The sequence below is a fragment of the Pantherophis guttatus genome, chromosome 4 (assembly GCF_059756535.1).
Source record: "Pantherophis guttatus breed Tessera chromosome 4, ASM5975653v1, whole genome shotgun sequence".
Lineage (NCBI taxonomy): Eukaryota > Metazoa > Chordata > Lepidosauria > Squamata > Colubridae > Pantherophis > Pantherophis guttatus.
The window spans coordinates 156,975,355-156,994,094 of NC_142066.1; the positions used below are offsets into that span (position 1 = coordinate 156,975,355).

At 45.7% G+C, this 18,740-nt stretch overlaps 1 protein-coding gene and 1 long non-coding RNA gene across 7 annotated transcripts in view; one reads left to right on the forward strand and one right to left on the reverse strand.

Moving 5' to 3' along the window:
- The window catches only part of NBEAL2 (neurobeachin like 2), a 143,075-nt gene extending 127,985 nt beyond the window's left edge, over positions 1-15,090 (forward strand). For all 6 annotated transcript variants that reach the window (XM_060684485.2, XM_087893163.1, XM_087893161.1 and 3 more), the window contains 9 exons: positions 510-599; positions 1,593-1,702; positions 1,800-1,972; positions 3,405-3,499; positions 3,811-3,927; positions 4,658-4,819; positions 6,244-6,392; positions 8,847-8,982; positions 11,136-15,090. In XM_060684485.2, the coding sequence (XP_060540468.2) occupies positions 510-599; positions 1,593-1,702; positions 1,800-1,972; positions 3,405-3,499; positions 3,811-3,927; positions 4,658-4,819; positions 6,244-6,392; positions 8,847-8,982; positions 11,136-11,237 (1,134 nt within the window). In that variant the 3' untranslated portion in view covers positions 11,238-15,090. The remainder of the gene's footprint in view (positions 1-509; positions 600-1,592; positions 1,703-1,799; positions 1,973-3,404; positions 3,500-3,810; positions 3,928-4,657; positions 4,820-6,243; positions 6,393-8,846; positions 8,983-11,135) is intronic.
- Positions 1-18,740, reverse strand: part of LOC148114398 (uncharacterized) — a 19,019-nt gene continuing 279 nt past the window's right edge. Inside the window, exons 2-3 of the long non-coding RNA XR_015734146.1 lie at positions 236-346; positions 1-130 (exon numbers count right to left, since the gene is read on the reverse strand). This is a non-coding gene — a long non-coding RNA (uncharacterized LOC148114398). The remainder of the gene's footprint in view (positions 131-235; positions 347-18,740) is intronic.

Sequence of the window (18,740 nt, forward strand, 5' to 3'; positions counted from 1 at the left end):
GTTGAAGTGTCCTGGAGGGTGACGTCATCCTTCCTTTGGCTACCTTCCGACAAGCAGAATCAATGGGAAAGCCCAATTCGCTGAACAACGGTTTTTCCCATTTCAGCAACGGCAGTGATTCATTCAACCACTGTGGCAAGAAAGGTCGTAAAATGAGACAAAGTTCACTCAACAAATCTCTCACTTAGCAACAGAAACTTTGGGCACCCAATTGTGGTCGTAAGTCGAGGATTACCTGTACAGTTGCAGCATCCTGGGATCACGTGATCCGCCGTTTGTGACCTTTCCCCCCCCCGGCAGTCAATGGGGAGGGGAGCTGGATTCACTTAACAACCACATACAGGTGCTGTAGAAGGAAACGAAGAAGCGAGATGCAAAACTTTTTCAAGGAAAATAAAAGCCAAGAAATTTGAGTTACCTTTTTGGAAAATCACCTTTAGGACCAACTTACAAAGATACACCAGATCATTAAAAACACAACGCTTTGTCTTCTCTTCTTCTTTATTTAGGGCATCAGCGACCGGATCCCACTCGTCCAGGTGATCGTGCCCAAGAGTCAGTCTCATTCTTTCATGACTCAGGGATCTCCGGACATGATGGTAAGAGTGGGGGAGGGGGAGAGAATCCTTGACCTCTTCCAGAAATTTTTTAGAAAGTTGACATGGTGGACAATTGATGTAGGAGAACTAGAAAACCCAAAATAAATCATTCTCAGAGTCTGCCTTTACCCCTTTGGTTGATTGGGACAAGATCTAGAACAGATCCTCCACACCTAGCACAGAGTTCACCTGTGGAACTCATTGCCACAAGAGGGGATTATTATTATTATTATTATTATTATTTATTGAATTTATATTGCCGCCTTTTCACACACGGCAACTCAGAATAGAAAACTCATTTAAAACAATAAAACTAATTTTAAAAAATCAAATAAATTAATATAATATAATAAAATCACTGGGAATGATAAGCATGGGCAGGAGCATCAAGAGGCTCCAGAAGAGGATACACAAATTGGTGGGAGAGAAGTTTGCTGAGGATTGTGAGTCTTGAAGACACCATGTTACCTCCAAATTAGGAGCCACCTGCCTCTCAATCTGAGTTGCAGAAGAAAAAGAAAAGAATGTGTCCATCTCCTAGAAGCTCAAGTTGGCCACCACAAGGAGCAGAATGCAGGACTAAGAGGTCCTTGGCATGGTCCATCATGTTTTTCTAGGAAGGAGATGTAGAACAATCCAAAAGAAGTAGTTGTTCATGCAGAGCTAATGAACTTCTGGAATTCATTGTCATGGACATGGTGGTTACCACTAACTTGGCTGGCCGTCAGAAGGGGTTGGATAAATTCCTGGAGGTCTGTTGGGGTCTGCGCATCTTGAAGACCCCATGTTACCTCTGTGTTGAAGATCAGTTATGGAGAAACAACCATAGAAGATGATAGTTCTCCATCCTGCTCAGACCCATCTAGATGGCCACCAAGAGAAACAAAATGTTGGACCTTGGCTGGACCAACACAGCCCTTCTAATATCCTCCCACCCCACCCCATTGCTTCTTCTCCTTCATTCTTAGTTGATGTTCCTTACCCTCTGTCCAGGTCACAGTCAGTGCCAACGGGCTGCTAGGAACTCACAGCTGGTTGCCGTACGATAAAAACATCTCCAATTACTTCAGCTTCACCAAAGACTCCACCGTCTCCAACCCAAAGTGAGTCCCAGCTTCTTCTCGGGCCACAAGGACATTCTGAGAAGTTCCTTCATCTTCCTCCACGTCTTCCAACCTTATTCTTGCTTTCTCCTGCCAGGACGCAGCGCTACCTGTACGGACCCTTTGCTCCGGGGGCAGAGTTGTCCTCCAAAACATTGGTGGTCTCTCATGACGGCAAGCTCCTCTTCAGTGGAGGTCACTGGGACAACAGCTTGCGGGTCACCTCGTTGAGTAAAGGAAAGGTGGTGGGACACATCAATCGTCACATAGGTAGGAATCCGAGTTTCTTCCAACTTTTTCCTGGAAAATCTAGTTGGTGGAACTTGGGTGTGGATGAACAAATGAGGACTGTTAGTAGGTCCAGCTTAAATGAGTTTCATTATCCTGAGCTATTTCAGGAAGTCCTTGAGGTACGACTGTAATGGAGTGTGCCCATTATAGTCGCAAGTTAGGGCAGTACTTAAACCTGGCGACCACATGAGCACCTCGCTTAGCAGTCTCAATCCCTTCACCAATGCGGTCGTTAGGCAGAGCACGGGACACCATAGTGGTGGGAGATGCCCTGGGACGCTTAGGACAGACTGACCAGCTGGCCAAGATCTCAAGGTCTTCTCCGTCCTGATGCACCCCATGCTTTGTTTCCCATCCTTTGGAGACCCCAAAAATCTGGGCATTTTTTTCTGCCCCTCCTCTGGGTGGCAGACACTCCTGGGATCATGCCATGTGCCATGCTCAGGAATGAAGGGGCATGCCTGATAGGTAACAAGGGGTGAGGAGGAAGGTGTGGAGGGTGGGGTGGGGTGGAAGCAGGCTGAAATCTTGCAGGAACCTGATGGGGTAGGTGGGGTAGGTGGGGGGGAGATATGCGGGGGGAGGCTGCAGTATCCTTGTGGTCAGTCATATGAGTAAACGGCTCGTGGGATATTGCAGTGACCATAATGTTGGAACTAGGACTTAAGTAGCTTTTGGGAGGTGCCATGTACCTTTGACCGTCTCCTGGCAATTTGCCCTACAGTCCCCCAACTGGCTTTCATATCTAAGGCGGGACTAGAATTCACCGTCTCCTGGTGACTGACCTAAAGTCACCCAGCCAGTTTTGTGCCTAAGATAAAACTAGAGCTCACCATCTCCTGGTGATTGACCCAAATTCACTCAGATGGTTTTTGTGCGTAAGGCAGGATTAGAACTCACTGTCTCCTGGTGATTGGCCCAAAGCCACCCAGCCAGCTTTCATGCTCAGGACGGGACTAGAACTCACCGTCTCCTGGTGATTGGCCCAAAGTCACCCAGTCAGCTTTGATGCTTAAAATGGGACTAGAACACCGTCTCTGGTGATTGGCCCAAAGTCACCCAGTCAGCTTTCGTGCCCAAGGCGGGACTAGAACTCACCGTCTCCTGGTGATTGGCCCAAACTCACCCAGTCAGCTTTTGTGCTTAAGCTGGGACTAGAACTCACCATCTCCTGGTGATTGACCCAAAGCCACCCAACCAGCTTTCATGCCCAAAATGGGACTAGAACTCACTGTCTCCTGGTGATTGGCCCAAACTCACCCAGTCAGCTTTTGTGCTTAAGCTGGGACTAGAACTCACTGTCTCCTAGTGATTGGCCCAAAGTCACCTAGCTGACCTTCACACATAAGGTGTGACTAGAACTTGCATTTCTGTTTGGCTTTGTATGAAATCTTCTTTGTCTTCGCAACAGATGTCGTCACCTGCCTGGCCTTAGATCTGTGCGGAATCTACCTCATTTCTGGATCGCGAGACACCACCTGTCTGGTGTGGCAAGTCCTTCAGCAGGTAAGAGATTCCCCTCTTCGATTCCCTTCCGTCACGGCTGAGATGATCCCAGGGTTTTGGTGTTCTCTTTCTCCACTTTCCACTCCCAGGATCCCCTTTGGTGTGTCCAGGAAGAGTGAGACCCTTTCTTAGGGTACAATTCTGGCCCAGACTCATATTTCTCTTATCTGCGTTCCTCAAGGTCATTCCTTCTTCCCATTATATCTATCAGGGATGGTGCAATGAACCCTGCAGCACGCACAGGGTTAGACTAGATGACCTCTTAAGCCCCTTCCGACTCTATGGTTCTATCTTCTTCCCTTATCCACCAGGGTGGACTGTCTTATGGCTTGGCTTCCAAGCCAGTCCAGGTCCTCTACGGACACGAAGATGAAGTCACGTGTGTTGGCATCAGCACAGAGCTGGACATGGCGGTGTCAGGGTCCAAGGTAAAGAGTTCGCATCCTTCACTTCACCTGGTTTGGGAGCCCTGATAGAAGTATTGCTTGGCAGGTGACCCCAGGAAGTCAAAAATCCCTGTTTCAGGTGTTTGGCATAAGTTTCAAGGGAAAGCGATTCCTTTTTGTGGCATGATTTTTGCAGTTCTCTTTAAGGAGCTTTATTGGGACGAAAGTTTTCTTTAACGAGATTTGTTGAGACGAAAGTTTTCTTTCTATGTTCTTTCAAGCATCTTATACCGAAGATCGTATTTTCATTAATTTTGGAGAAAGGTAACAAAACTATTTACACAACAGTCTTCTGCCTCTTTTGCAGGTAGTCCTTGATTTATGACTGGTCACTTAGCAACTGCTCAGAGTTATGACAGGCCTGCTTAGAAGCTACTTATAACCTGGAAAACAACCCAGTTTTCAGTAAAACCACACCCATAGCGAGCAATGAATTCGCACTTATTCCTGCCACGTTCATTTAAAGACCAGGCATTTGCACTCACCACCACGGTGATTCGCTTAACGACAGCTGCAAACAATGTTGTAAAATCAGGATGGACATGTCATTGTTTCGTTTTATGACTGTTATCTAGAAATCTAGACCAATATCTAGAATATTTATTTATTTATTTATTCTTGCCGCACTCTTTTCCCTGATCATCCCGTGGGCGTCCTCGCTGGGCAAAACCTTAATTAAAAACATGTTTTCTTCCTTCCCGCCCTCTGTCAGGATGGCACCATCCTCGTTCACACCATCCGCAGAGGGCAGTTCATGAAGTCGCTGAAGCCCCCATGGGAGAGTTCCCTGCCGGTCACCATCTCCAACCTGGTTGTAGGTCACGAGGGGCAGATCGTGGTCCAGACGATCTTGGGGGGAAGAGCCTCTCCCAAGGTACAATCTGGGAGGGAGGGAGGGAGGGAGGGAAGGAGGCAGGAATCAATGGGGGATTAAACTCAGGGTTGAACAATGAGTTTGGTGTGGTTTTCATGCAGATGTTTTATTAGCAAACTAGGTAACTTCATCAGTGCCAAGGGGTTTGTGGAGAAGAGGAGGAGGGAGAGAAGGAAGAGGAAGGAAGGACTGTAGGGTACTGGGGTCTCTCTGAGCTGGGTGGTTTCCTTGAAGACATTTCATGACCCAACTAGGGAACACCAGCAGTGCTGGAAGGAAGGAAGGAAGGAAAGAAGGAAAGGAGAAGGAAAGAAGGAAGAAGGAGGGAAGGAAGGAAGGAAAGAAGAAAGAAGGAGAGAAGTAGGAAGGGAAAAAGAAGGAAAGAAGGAGGGAGGGAAGCAAGGAAGAAAAAAGGAAAGAAGGAAAAAAGGAAAGGAGGGAGGGAAGGAAGAAAGAAAAAAGGAAAGGAGGGAGGGAAGGAAGGAAGAAAAAAGGAAAGAAGAAAGAAGGAAAGAAGGAGGGAGGGAAGGAAGAAAGGACTGTGGGGTACTGGGGTCTCTCTGAGCTGGGTGGTTTCCTTGAAGACGTTTCATGACCCAACTAGGGAACACCAGCAGTGCTAGAGGGAAGGAAGGAAAGAAGGAAAAGGAAAGAAGGAAAGGAGAAAGAAGGAGGGAAGGAAGGAAAGAAGAAAGAAGGAGAGAAGAAAGGAAAAAAAGAAGGAAAGAAGGAGGGAGGGAAGGAAGGAAGGAAGAAAAAAGGAAAGGAGAAGGAAAGAAGAAAAAAGGAAAGGAGAAGGAAAAAAGAAAGAAGGAGGGAAGAAAGGAAGGAAAGAAGAAAGAAGGAAAAAAAGAAGGAAACATGAGGGAAGGAAGGAAGAAAAGGAAAGAAGGAAGAAGGAAGGAAGGGGAAAAAAGGAAAGAAGAAAGAAGGAAAGGAGGAGGGAGGGAAGGAAGGAAGAAAGGACTGTGGAGTCTTTGGTGAGCTTGGTGGTTTCCTTGAAGACGTTTCATTACCAAGCTAAGTAACACCATCAGTGCTAGGAAGGAGTGGAGTTTGCAAGGAGGAGGAGGAGGGTGGGATCCTTGTGCTCTCTGCGTTGGTTCCCTTGTAAACATTTCATGACCCAACTAGGTAACATCATCAGTGCTGGAAGGGAGTGGGGATTGTGGGGATGAGGAAGAGGAAGTGTGGGGAAGAGGAGGACGGTGGGGTCCTTGGTGCTTTCTGAGCTTCGTGGAGTGGAGTTTGCAGAAAGGGGGGAGAAGGGGGAAGGGGAGGAAAAACCAGTCATAAATCACTTTTTTCAGTGCCACCATAACTTAGAACGGTCACTAAATGAATGATTAGAAGTCGAGGACTCTCTCTACTTCGTACAGGCCTGCTCAGCTTCTCCTTCTTCTTCTTCTCCTTCTTCACTAAAGGACAAGTTCGCCCTCCACCTTTACTCCGTCAACGGCAAGCACCTGTCTTATGTCCCTCTGGATGAGCAGGTTACCTCGATGTGCGTCACGGAGGACTTCGTCGTGTTGGGCACTCTTCAGTGTTCGTTGCAGATCAGGGACCTTCAGAGGTAACCTTCTTCTCCTTCCTCAGTTTCTCTTTTTTGACATATGGCTACTCTATTCTCTCGGTGGGACTTACGGTATCGATGCTTAGATATTGCCAGGCGCGAACAAACAGATCCGCACGGGTAGAGTTCAAACTTGCTACTTTATTGTCGAATGCCTATTTACAGGAATCTTTCCAGACTGGCAGATTTACCTGGGAAAGACCAGATAAGACTCAAAGACATTCAAGGAAGAATCAGACTTTAGCAGTATTGGTGGAAGTGTAGGGTTTTTTTCCCCCCTTTGGTAGTTCCTGAATTTAAGAGTATTGCTTTTTGCTTGATTGTTTGTCTGGCGTTAATCCACGCTTATCTGGGTTTCTCTTTCTGTGGGCTCCTTGGTGCTCCCTGAGCTTGCTAGTTTCCTTGCAGCCATTTCAGTTTGATCATCAAACATCTGCAAGTAAACAACCAAGCTCAGCGAGCACCAAGGAGCCCACAATCCACTCAAGGTCCAGTTCTTTGTTTGCTCACAGTCAACAGACAGAATCTTGCCAGACTAAACTTTTGCTACTCTCACCCTAACGGATGTATCCTGGGAGATTCTAGGGCAGTGATGACTAACCTTTTTGCCGTCACATGCCAAAAGTGGGGAGAGCACAGGGGGGTCTCGCGCATGCGTGCCCACACCCATAATGCAATATCCCCCGCACATCCTGCCCCCACGCATGCACGCACGACCCCCCCTATGCTCCCCCACACGAGCAACTTCCATACTCCTCCCACCCCCCCGTACATATGTGTGCAACCTCCCCGTGCTCCCCGCACATACATGTACAACACTCGGCACTCACCCCACCCCGCACATACGCACGACCCCCCTCCTGCCCCATGCATGCACATAAGACTCCCATGTATGCGCGCACATCTCCCACATGTGCACTTCCCCCACACCAGAGACCCAAAAATCAGCTGGCGGGTGGGAGGCATGCACACATGCATGGTGAAGCTGAGCTGGGCAATGGCTCGCGTGCCCGCGGAGAGGGCCACAGGTTCGCCATCACAGTTCTAGGGAGTGGCTATCCTAATTCTTTTTTTACCTCTCACGATCCAATTCTGAGCTGTGCTGCCTCTTGCCACACGCCGCCCCTCCTGGGGCTCGCTCAGATCTGTGAAACTGACTCTTCATTGTAGTCCATCACACCACTTCCCCTGCCGTGGGAACAGCTTATCACAAAAACTCCCTTCCCACCGTCTTATCCAAAGCCATTCTTCTCTTCAGAGACCTTATTCCTGATTTGATCTGACCAAGGTATCAGCAACACAAGTAGTCCTTGACTTACAACCGTTCATATAGTGACCGAAGTTACAACGGCACTGAAAAAAAATCTTATGACCGTTTTTCACACTTATGATAGATACCCTGTTTTCCCCAAAATAAGACATTCCTCTGATAATAAGCCCAATCGGGCTTTTGAGCACATGGCAATAAGGCCAAGCGCTTATTTCAGGGTTCAGAAAAATATAAGACAGGGTCTTATTTTCGGGGAAACACGGTAGATAGAGATAGATAGATAGATAGATAGATAGATAGATAGATAGATAGATAGATAGATAGATAAAGATAGATAGATAGATAGATAGATAGATAGATAGATAGATAGATAGACAGACAGACAGACAGACAGACAGACAGACAGACAGACACCCTGTTTCCCCAAAAATAAGACCCCCTGATAATAAGCCCAATCGGGCTTTTGAGCACATGGCAATAAGGCTTATTTCAGGGTTCAGAAAAATATAAGACAGGGTCTTATTTTCAGGGAAACACGGTAGATAGATAGATAGATAGATAGATAGATAGATAGATAGATAGATAGATAGATAGACCGACCGACCGACCGACAGACAGACAGACAGATACCCTGTTTTCCCCAAAATAAGACTTTATCCCCTGATAATAAGCCCAATCGGGCTTTTGAGCGCATGGCAATAAGGCTTATTTCAGGGTTCAGAAAAATATAAGACAGGGTCTTATTTTCAGGGGAAACACCGTAGCCGTAATCCCTGTGGCCATGTTATCAAGATTCAGACGCTTGGCCACTGGTTCATATTTATGACGGTTGCTGTTTCCCAGAGTTACATGATCCCCTTTTGCGACCTTCTGACAAGCAAAGTCAATGGGGGAAGACAGATTCACTTAACAACCAGGTCACTAACTTAACAGCTGCAGGGATTCGCTTAACAACTGCGGCAAGAAAGGTCGTAAAATGGGGCACAGCTCACTTAACTGTCTCACTTAGCAACAGGGCTCCATTGTGGTCGTAAGTCGAGGAGTACTGTCCCTTTCCATCAGGGAGAGTTCAGAGAGGATGGGCAGGATATGTAGCGTAGTTTCCATGATCTGAAAGGCAGCAGGCTGGGAAATTTCTGCTCTCGGGGGCCTCGATTATTCCACTCCATTTTCCCTCCTTCCAGGCTGCAGCCGGCAATTCCCTCTTTGATCATGAAGGTCCCCATCCACAGCGTCTCCATGACGAAAGAGAAAAGCCACATCTTGGTGGGTCTGGAAGACGGCAAGTTGATCGTGGTCGGCGCAGGGCAGCCTTCGGAGGTGAGTGTCAGCCCCTCTTCCTCCTTATTTATTTTATTTATTTATTTGTTTCAATTTATATACCGCCCTTCTCCAACAGGACTCAGGGCGGTGAACAGCCGAAATAAAAACAGAACATACAAAATTTAAAAACAGTTTAAAATGATTAAATATCTTTGGCCGCGATTTAAAACAAACCCAATTTAAAATCAATTAAAATTTAACCCAAAACTGTGGGATCAAGCCAGCCCGGCTAGTTGAAATAAATAAGTTTTCAGGGCCCGATGAAAAATACGGAGGTCTGATATTGTACGTATCTCTGGGGGGAGGTTGTTCCAGAGGGTGGGCGCCGCCACGGAGAAGGCTCTCCCCCTGGGGGTCGCCAGCCGACACTGTCTGGTGGATGGCACCCTGAGGAGGCCCACTCTGTGCGAGCGTACTGGCCGGTGGGAGGCTATTGGTGGCAGAAGGCGGTCTCGTAAGTACCCCGGCCCTAAGCCATGGAGCGCTTTAAAGGTGGTCACCAACACCTTCAGCTTAATTTCTCTAGAGGACAGGAATTGGGGCGCGTAAGTGCACATTACCAGCTCCCCGTGAGTCGTCCCATCTCGTTATCAGTGTGGGTACTCCATTTCCCCGAAAATAAGACCGGGTCTTATCTTCTTTTAGGCCCCAAAATAAGCACTAGGGCTTATTTTCAGGAGGAGTCTTTTGTTTTTTTTTAACCGTATGTGGGAGACCCAGTTCTTCTACTTGCTCATAGCGGGGCAGGAGGCTGCACGGTGCACCGGTGCTGCAGCCACAAGGCGAGGTGGTGGAGCTACTCCAGGTGCCCCACACCGCCTTACCTCAGGGCCTCCACAGCTAGGCCATCCCGACACATGCCTCAATTTATGGCCGCAGCACCAACACACCACTCGGCCCCTACTCTGTTGCGGCCACGACCAGAAATCAGCTGGTGGCCACGTAGGCTCCTGCTGTACATAGCTGCTGGTACTGCCACCACAAGGCAGCCGTCAGGGCGTGGATGACGTGGCTGCAGGGACCCTGAAGTAAGCCGGTGCAGGGCATGTGGACAGCTCCACCGCCATCCTGTCTCACCTCATTGCCATGACAACCAGATGGAATGGGTGGACTGCTGGCTGCACAGGCTCTTAAGTAGGGCTTATTTGGGGGGTAGGGCTTATTTTAGGTGCATGTGTAAAAACATGCTAGGTCTTATTTTCTGGAAAACAGGTATACAGTCTCCTGTTTGAGCAGGGGGTTGGACTAGAAAACTCCCAAGGTACGCTTCCAACCCTATTATTCAACCACAGTCTTCAATCCTAACTCCTCCTCCTCCTAAATCGGCCTCCTAGTTGAGGAACCGCCTTAACGGCTGGACATGAAGGGTACTGTCAGCACTTCAACCTGCATTTACTCCAGTGCTGACATAAGAAGGAGAAGAGGGGGCAGCTGGCAAGAGGACGCTTGACTTCTCACCTACTTATTTTCCCTGGAGATAATTTTTCCGAGGAGATGAGATGGGAGGGGGGACATTCCTGGGAGCTGAAGTGAGAGATATGGGGAGAGTGATTTGGGAAGAGGGCTAATGACGCAGAGAATTGGGGAACGGAAAGGGAAGGTTTTGGGGTCAGGAAGTCAGTGTTGGCTATCTGTCAGGTTTCAATTAAAATAAATTGCATTTCCAAACAAATAGTCTTTGAAGAAATCTTTCATTTTATTAAGCACGACAACCTGTCCCAGATCGTGGCGTAGCCAACACTGACTTCCTGACCCCAAAACCTTCCCTTTCCGTTCCCCAATTCTCTGTGTCTCATTAGCCCTCTTCCCAAATCACTCTCCCCATATCTCTCACTTCAGCTCCCAGGAATGTCCCCCCTCCCATCTCATCTCCTCGGAAACATTATCTCCAGGGAAAATAAGTAGGTGAGAAGTCAAGCGTCCTCTTGCCAGCTGCTCCCTTTTCTCCTTCTTATGTCAGCACTAGAGTAAATGCAGGTTGAAGTGCTGACAGGTACTGCTGTCCACACAAGCTTAGAAGTCCATATGATGGTCAAACTTCTACTGGTTTGCTATGACCTTGTCTTGGCCGAGCAGACCCCGAGAAGCTCTGAGGTTCTCCTCAGGGTCCTTCTGCATCCTCCTTTGCCACCTCTCTTCTCCTTCTCCAGGTGCGGACGGGCCAGTTCCATCGGCGGCTGTGGCGTTCGACGCGGCGTATCTCCCAAGTGTCTTCGGGCGAGACAGAATATCATCCGACGGAATCCAAATAGAGGCCTCATTTTTAACTTTCCTGTTGCCTTGTAGTTACCTCTCTGCCACAGTGGTCCCCAGGTTCTCCTAAGAGAAGGCCCATCACTGCTGCTGTCTGATTCTCTCGTTGCGCGGCCGACGGATCTTTGCGGCTGCAGGGATAACCTGCGGCAATTCCCCAGAAGCGAGAACCTGCACACATCTGGAGCAGGCTCCTGAATGCAGTTTGTGCAGCAGAACAATCTGGGGGGTTTTGTGTGTGTGTGCCTGTGTGTGTGTGTGTGTGTGTGCGTGTGTGGTTTCCCTGAGTCCATTCAGCTGTTCCCCACCGATCAATGCTATACTACTGTTGATTCCTGCAGAGCTTGAAACGGCAAATGTTTGTATTCGTTGTCTTATACTGGAGAGCGTGAGCGAGAGAGGACGGGGTAAGGCTGCTGGAGTTTTCTTCTCCCCCTCCCACCATGTGCCAGAGTCTGGGGGTCACGAGTGAAGCAATAGACACCCCAACCTCAAGACTGCGGGTGATCTCTTGGTGGTGGCCTTAAGGAGACATTAGTTGCACTACGTGGAATACTGTGCCCGAAGTGGACACCCGTTGCACTCCGTGTCCTGAGAAGGGTGAGAAGTTCACTTAAACTCCGAAGAAAGCTTTAAAGGGAAGTCAGGAAGGTCAGGAGCTCTTGATCCTCAAGTTGGAAACCAAGAAAGTTGGACAGGGCGGGGAAACCCATAAGCGTTATGCCAGAGATGGGGCAGGAGGCGAATCCTCAAATCTCCTACGGTATGAAAAAAGTGAGCTTTTCCCACAGTTCTGGTGCCGTCTGGTGGCTTGGTCCTGAAAAACGTCCAGGGGACAGTTGATTGTTAGGGATGTGGGAGACCCAGACATTCATTCATTGGGGGCCAACTGTTTGCAACACCATGTCCTGCGTACCTTCACGAGCAATAAAAGACAATCTTGGTGCCCACGGGTTATACCCAACCCTGCCTCAAGGCCTTATGTTTCTCTGTGTCCCAAGACGAGGGGAACATGAGTGGACAATGGTACCCTCAACCAGTTGTCCTCTTCGTTCCTCACTTTCAAAAAAATCCATTCAACTCCCTGAGACGTCTTATCCAAGGACCTCCTGGTGGAAACAATGGACTCTCTGCTCCATCTTTTACATGTTTTATGGAATGGACATCATCTTCCTCTTAAGCCCCTGCTGATATCCATACTTCTGGCTTTCTTCACGGAGAAGATGGAGGATGTGCTGAGAAATCACACGCATGTTTCATCACGAAGACAAATCAGAGCAGATTCTACACTGGATGTGAGCTTTGTCCTACCTTCTTGTTCCTTGCTGCAGTTGTCTGAAGTTCTCTCCAAACTAAGACGAAGTCCTCAACTTACTCCACAGTTGTCCAACTACCAGCCTTCTTGGAGAGGTCATTCTATCTCTTCGCCCACATGATTGAAGAAAACTGCGCTCCTGAAGGAAAGCACCTCTCGCTTCGCACCTAAAACCTGTTCACTTAAAATAAGGTGATCCTTCATCTACTCGTGTCTGAGTTACCTCTTTGTGTCCTGCTTCTGTGGCTGTACAAGCACGTTGATGGTTGAATGTCCTAGAGAAGAACAGGTACCTGTCTCCATCCCCACATGGCTTCCTTCCTGAATTACATTGTCTATTGTTGCTGTCTTCTTCCTAAGGGAGAACATACTTCATCCTCCAGGAGCACTTCTGAAGATCTTCTGTCTTCAGTTACCCCTAGAAAGCAACTCCATTGTTTCAGATTTCAGCTTCTGTGATTTTTATCCTACTCTTTAATTATTCTACTGTTCGTTGGTTGGTTCATCTTCCTGTTAGGAACATGGAGAAGAGGGAAGCTGTTCTTCTGCTTATTTGCAGATGAGAAATTTGCAAATTTCCAGAAGCTGGCTCAGATACTTTATGGGATGTTACTGCACTCCAAATGTGATGCGTTAGAACAATGTTTCTCAACCTTCGCAACTTGAAGATGTGTGAACTTCAACTCCCAGAATTCTTAAAGCATGCTGGCTGGAGGATTCTAGGAGTTCGGCCACCCCTTTTAAAGCATACTAGTTAGGAATTCTGGGAGTTGAAGTCCACCCATCTTAAAGCATAATTGATGGGGGATTCTGGGAGTTGAAGGCCACCCCTCTTTAAGTTCCCAAGATTGAGAAACAGTTCAATAGAAGTTTAAGATGGTGGTGTGTTTTTTTTTTACCTTTTCTGGCCCACTAACACATCTGCTCTTACTTACGTAGAGGCAAACTGAGTCCAGACTACGAATGTTTTATCATATTCCTTCCACCTCTCTTGTTTTGCCTTTTTCTTCCCCAGGTAAGCATTCTCTAGGAGACTACAAACCCAATCATCCCTGTGTCTCCCCAAACCCAGAAACAAGATCCTCAATTGCTCCACAATTGTCTACAAGGTTGAAACCGTTCTTAAATCTTTTTCTTCTAATCTCTTATTCATTCCAGGTCTTTTCTCTGAAAGAACATAATAATAATAATTCTGGAACAGAGACCAGTTTCCACCAAGTGCAATATCAGCGTTCCAAAACTTTCGTACCCCCCTTTTTTTATTATTTGTCTAAAGGGGGTAAAGATGTTAATTTTCAGAGTTTTCCGAAAGAAAACTACCGATGGATAACTGTCCTGTGACCAGCATGAAATTTAACACTGACTATTCATCCACGGTGGCTGTTGGTTGAGACTTACATTGACTACGGTTCTGAAGTTCCTAAGATTGTTGCCCTGGTTTGTTTGAGAGAATCTGAGTCAGTTGGATTGATTTGGGGCAGGTTTAGGCTGCAGACACCAGGCTGAATGTTTGGGGGGGATTTGCAAAGAAAAAAAAGGGGGGGCTCGTGTCTGTTGGTACGGGGTGATGTACCACGGTGTGCTTTTTCCACGTGCATATTTTGTACAGTCTGTATTGTGGTGGTACGCCATCATTTTTGACCCATGGGAAGTGAAGAAAGAGAAAAGAAAGAGGCTTTAATGATTCTTTGCAGCCTCCTAATGTTGCAAAGACTTTAAAAAAAAAAAGTGAATGTTTTTAAGATTAAAGAGATAGAAGCACGCTCTGGAATTCAACATTATTTTGGATTTGTAAACGAGCAAAACTGGATTGCGAAAAATGCTTTTAAGGCAATGTTTCTCACTGACTGCTTGAAGAAGGTTGGATTTCAACTTCCAGAATTCCCCAGCCAGCAGGCTGGCTGGGGAATTCTGGGAATTGAAGTCCACCCGTCTTCAAAAGTCCAAGGTTGAGAAACATTGCTTTAAGGATCGATATAGGGACAGGGGTGCCTTATTTGTCCCCCAACACCCCTAAAACTTCCATTTTGTCCCGATCCAGAACCGAGACTCCCAAAGAGGAAAAAGATCCATCCTCCACTTCGATCTGAGCCATTGTACCAGCCCAGCCTTCTCGATTTTAAGTAGGGCCATTGGTTGTCCAAGGGGAACTCTGTATTTTGCAATAAATAGATTTTAAAGGAGGCACAGATCCTCAGCAACCACGGGGCATTTAAAAGCTCCCCTTGCAAATCGAGGTACCCATAAGGGATTGCAAATTTTTTGGACCTTGCCGGCGTTCTCTGTGATGTGGAAAAACAGTGTCTGGTTTTAAAAGGCCTCTGGGACAGAACAAATCCACTTAGACTGCACTACCTTGCGTCTTCTTTTCCTTCCAGAAAATTTAAAAGCACAATCTGAATTTTTAAATTTAGAAAAGTAAAAAATATGCCTTAAACTTGAATGGGACTGCTTGCCTTGAATTTTACTGGTTTTTGCCTCGCCGAAGGAGGATATTCTTGTTCCCCCGAGTTTAAATAAACAGATAAAAAAAGCAACGTTGTGTGGTTTGTTTTGCTGTTGTGTGTGTGAGACACTTTGGTTGTAGTTCCAGCTAGGAGTATAAACACAAGAGCAAGGAAATTACGAAATCAGGGCATGCCACCCAACGTTGAGTTAGGTAAGTCGTTTTAATGTTAATTTTTTAAATATTATGTTGTGCCTCTCTCTGAGGGAAATGATGATTAAGAAGTACAAAATATAAATAAATAATAAATAACTCAAGCATATAACATTATCTATACAGGTAGTCCTCAATTTACAAGAGTTTATTTAATGACTAAAGTTACAATGGCACTGAAAAAATGGGATTTATTATTATTTTACAAACATTGCACCATCCCTGTGGTGACAGGATCAAAATTCAGATGCTTGGCAACTGACTCATATTTATGACGGTTGCAACGTTCTGAGGTCACGTGATCCACATTTGCGACCTTCTGATGAGCAAGATTCACTTAATAATTGTGTACTAACTTAACTTTGGTGGCTCACTTAACAACTGTGGCAAGAAAGCTCGTAAAATGGGGGGAAACTCACTTAACAGATGTCTCATTTAGCAACAGAAATTTTGGGCTCAACTGTGTAAGTCAAGTTGTTAGTCCTCAATGTAATTAAAACCCGAACTTTTGTAACTAAACGAGGAGGTTGCTAAGTGAGTTGGGCCTGATTTTACAACTTTTGTTGTGATGGTTAAGCAAATCCCGATGGTTATTAAGTGAATCACCTGGTCACTAAGCAAGCTTAGGTCACAGTCGGCAATTACATGAACACAGGACGCTGTAATGATCATAAATACACGCTGGATGAAAGTTCAGTGAATTTTGATCATTGGACTGGGGACACTGCAATGGCTTTAAGGTGAGGTCTGGTCATAAATGCGAGGATCAGACTTTTTTGAGTATCGTCGTAACCAATTTATTACAAATTGCCTTAAGTCAAGGACTACCTGTAAAACAGAACTGGAAGGAATATAGACAAAACTGAGTTGGAAAGCGGTACTTGTTATACATGGAATGCATGTGTTCACACTCACACACAAAATCACCACAAACCAAACATTTCTCAGTTAATAGCAAATAGTTCTTACGTGGAATCGTAACTGAAAAAATCAATGCCAAAGATTTAGTCTCTCGAGCTAAATGATTACCGAGAACAGGTTTTCCTTAACATTCCTGTAATGACTGCAAAAAATAGAAGTCAAAAGAATCAAGGACTTCCCCACACAGAGAAAAATATGCTTATTATGGGATGCTCTTGAACTCATCATTCAGTTTCCTCAAGCTAATCAATTTTAAGATGAGTGGATTTCAACTCCCAGAATTCCCCAGGCAGCACTGGGAATCCCATAATAAGCATTTTCTTTCTTTTTCTTCCTTCCTTCCTTTCTTTTTCTTTCCTTTCTCTTCCTTTCCTATTTTCCTTTCTTTTTTCTTTCTTTCTTTTCTCTTCCTTTCCTATCTTTTCTTTTTTTTCTTTCCTTTATCCTTCCTTCTTTCCTGTCTTGTCCGTCTTCTCCCTCCCTCCCTTTCTTGCTTCCTTCTCTGCAATGGAATCCTGCATCCAGTTTTGGTCACCGCAATATAAAAAAAGATGCTGAGACTCTAGAAAGAGTGCAGAGAAGAGCAACCATGATGATTAGGGGACTGGAGGCTAAAACATAGGAAGAACAATTGCAGGAACTAGGTATGTCTCGTTTAATGAAAAGGAGGACTAGGGGAGACATGATAGCAGTCTTCCAGTATTTGAGGGGCTGCCACAAAGAACAGGGGTTCAGCCCATTTTTCAAAGGAAGAAGAAGAAGCAATGGATGGCAACTCATCAAGGAGAGAAGCAACCTGGAATTAAGGAGATACTTCCTAACAGTGAGAACAATTAACCGGTGGAACAGCTTGAGACCAGAAGTTGTGGTGCTCCAACACTGCAGGTCTTCAAGAAGAGGCTGGGAAACCATTTATCTGAAATGGTATATAAAGTCTCCTTTCTGAGCAGGGGGTTGGACTAGAAGACCTCCAGGGTCCCTTCCCGCTCTGTGATTCTGTTATTCTCTGCCCCACCTCTCTCATGCCTTCCTAGCAGGGCTGTTTAGGGGTGTGGGGAAATCAGAGGAAGGGGTTAGGCACACCGTTTTGAGCTCTTTCGAGAAAGCTGGGGCTAATCATTATAGGCTTGCCAGCTTTTTAAGCCTTTGCAAATGTACTTTTGCAACTCCAAACTAGCTGCAGTTTGGGCTCCCTGCCTGGCTCCCTGCCCCTCATCCTACGGGGCTTGCGGGCTCCCCGCCTGCCCTCCACCGGAGGCCGACGCAAAAGCAGCTCGATTGCACCAAACCCGCAAGAAAGCAGGTCAAAACCGCCCCTTCCCACGCAATTCATCCCTCGCATCGCCCGCTAAAAGCTTTGCTCATCGGCAGGTGGCGCTGTTGGCAAACATTAACACACCACGGGTAGAATCGGAGCGTGTGTCAGAGCCAACGCGGCATCTATTAGCAATGCGCAGGCGCACTTTCCCCCTCCCTGCCCTTCAGAGTAGCTTTGTGGTTCTTCAGTCCCGGTGAGACGAGAAAATAGAGCGAGCGGGCAAAAAAAACCCAGCAACCTTGAAATGCTCCTCCTCCGCCTTCCCGGCCCGCAAGTTCGCTTTGTTAACTCTTTCGTGTCCGAGGGCGTTTAAATTTGCTTTTCTTCTACAATATTTTTACACGTTTATATTTACAACCTTTGCAAATAAGTCTGCGTGTGTGCATACACATATTACATATATTTTTATTACAATTATTATAATGCATGCATACATATATATATACTTGCCCATCTCTATATATACAGTATATAGTATATATAATTTTTACTATAATATTTGTGCCTACATTAACATGTCTATGCTTACGTCTCCTTCCCTGTCTCTCATGGTATACAATATAGGTAACATCATTTTTATTATAATTGTGCATTCAGTATACGTAATTGCACCTCTATTTCTTTATAACTTTACTATAATTATATTTGTGCACACATTAATATATACGCGTATCACTTCTCCATATGATACATAATATATATAACATTATTTTTATTATTACATTTATGCATACATTGATAATTTTTTTTTTAATTTGATTTATATGCCGCCCTTCTCCGGAGACTCAGGGCGGCTTACAATGCGTTAAGCAATAGCCTTCATCCTTTTTGTATATTTTATACAAAGTCAGCTTATTGCCCCCACAAACTGGGTCCTCAATTTACCCACCTTAGAAAGGATGGAAGGCTGAGTCGACCTTGAGCCTTGGCGAGATTCGCACTTGCAGTAATTGCAGGCAGCTGATGTTAATAACAGTGCTTTAGTCAACTGTACTAAAGGCTCTGTATAATATAGTTTTATGCTCTTTCTCTCATTATACAGTATATATCTAACCTTTGATTTTTATGACAATCATATATTTTTACACATTATATATACATCTGCATGTTCTATAATATAATTTTATTATTATAATAATACATACATTCATATCTATACTTGCGTCCATTTTTCCTTATTTATCATTTTATTATATTTGTGCATGCATTCACATCTACAATCGCAACTCTCTCTTTTTCCTTATTTATAACTTTGTTACAATTATAGTTGCGCAGATATTTATATATAT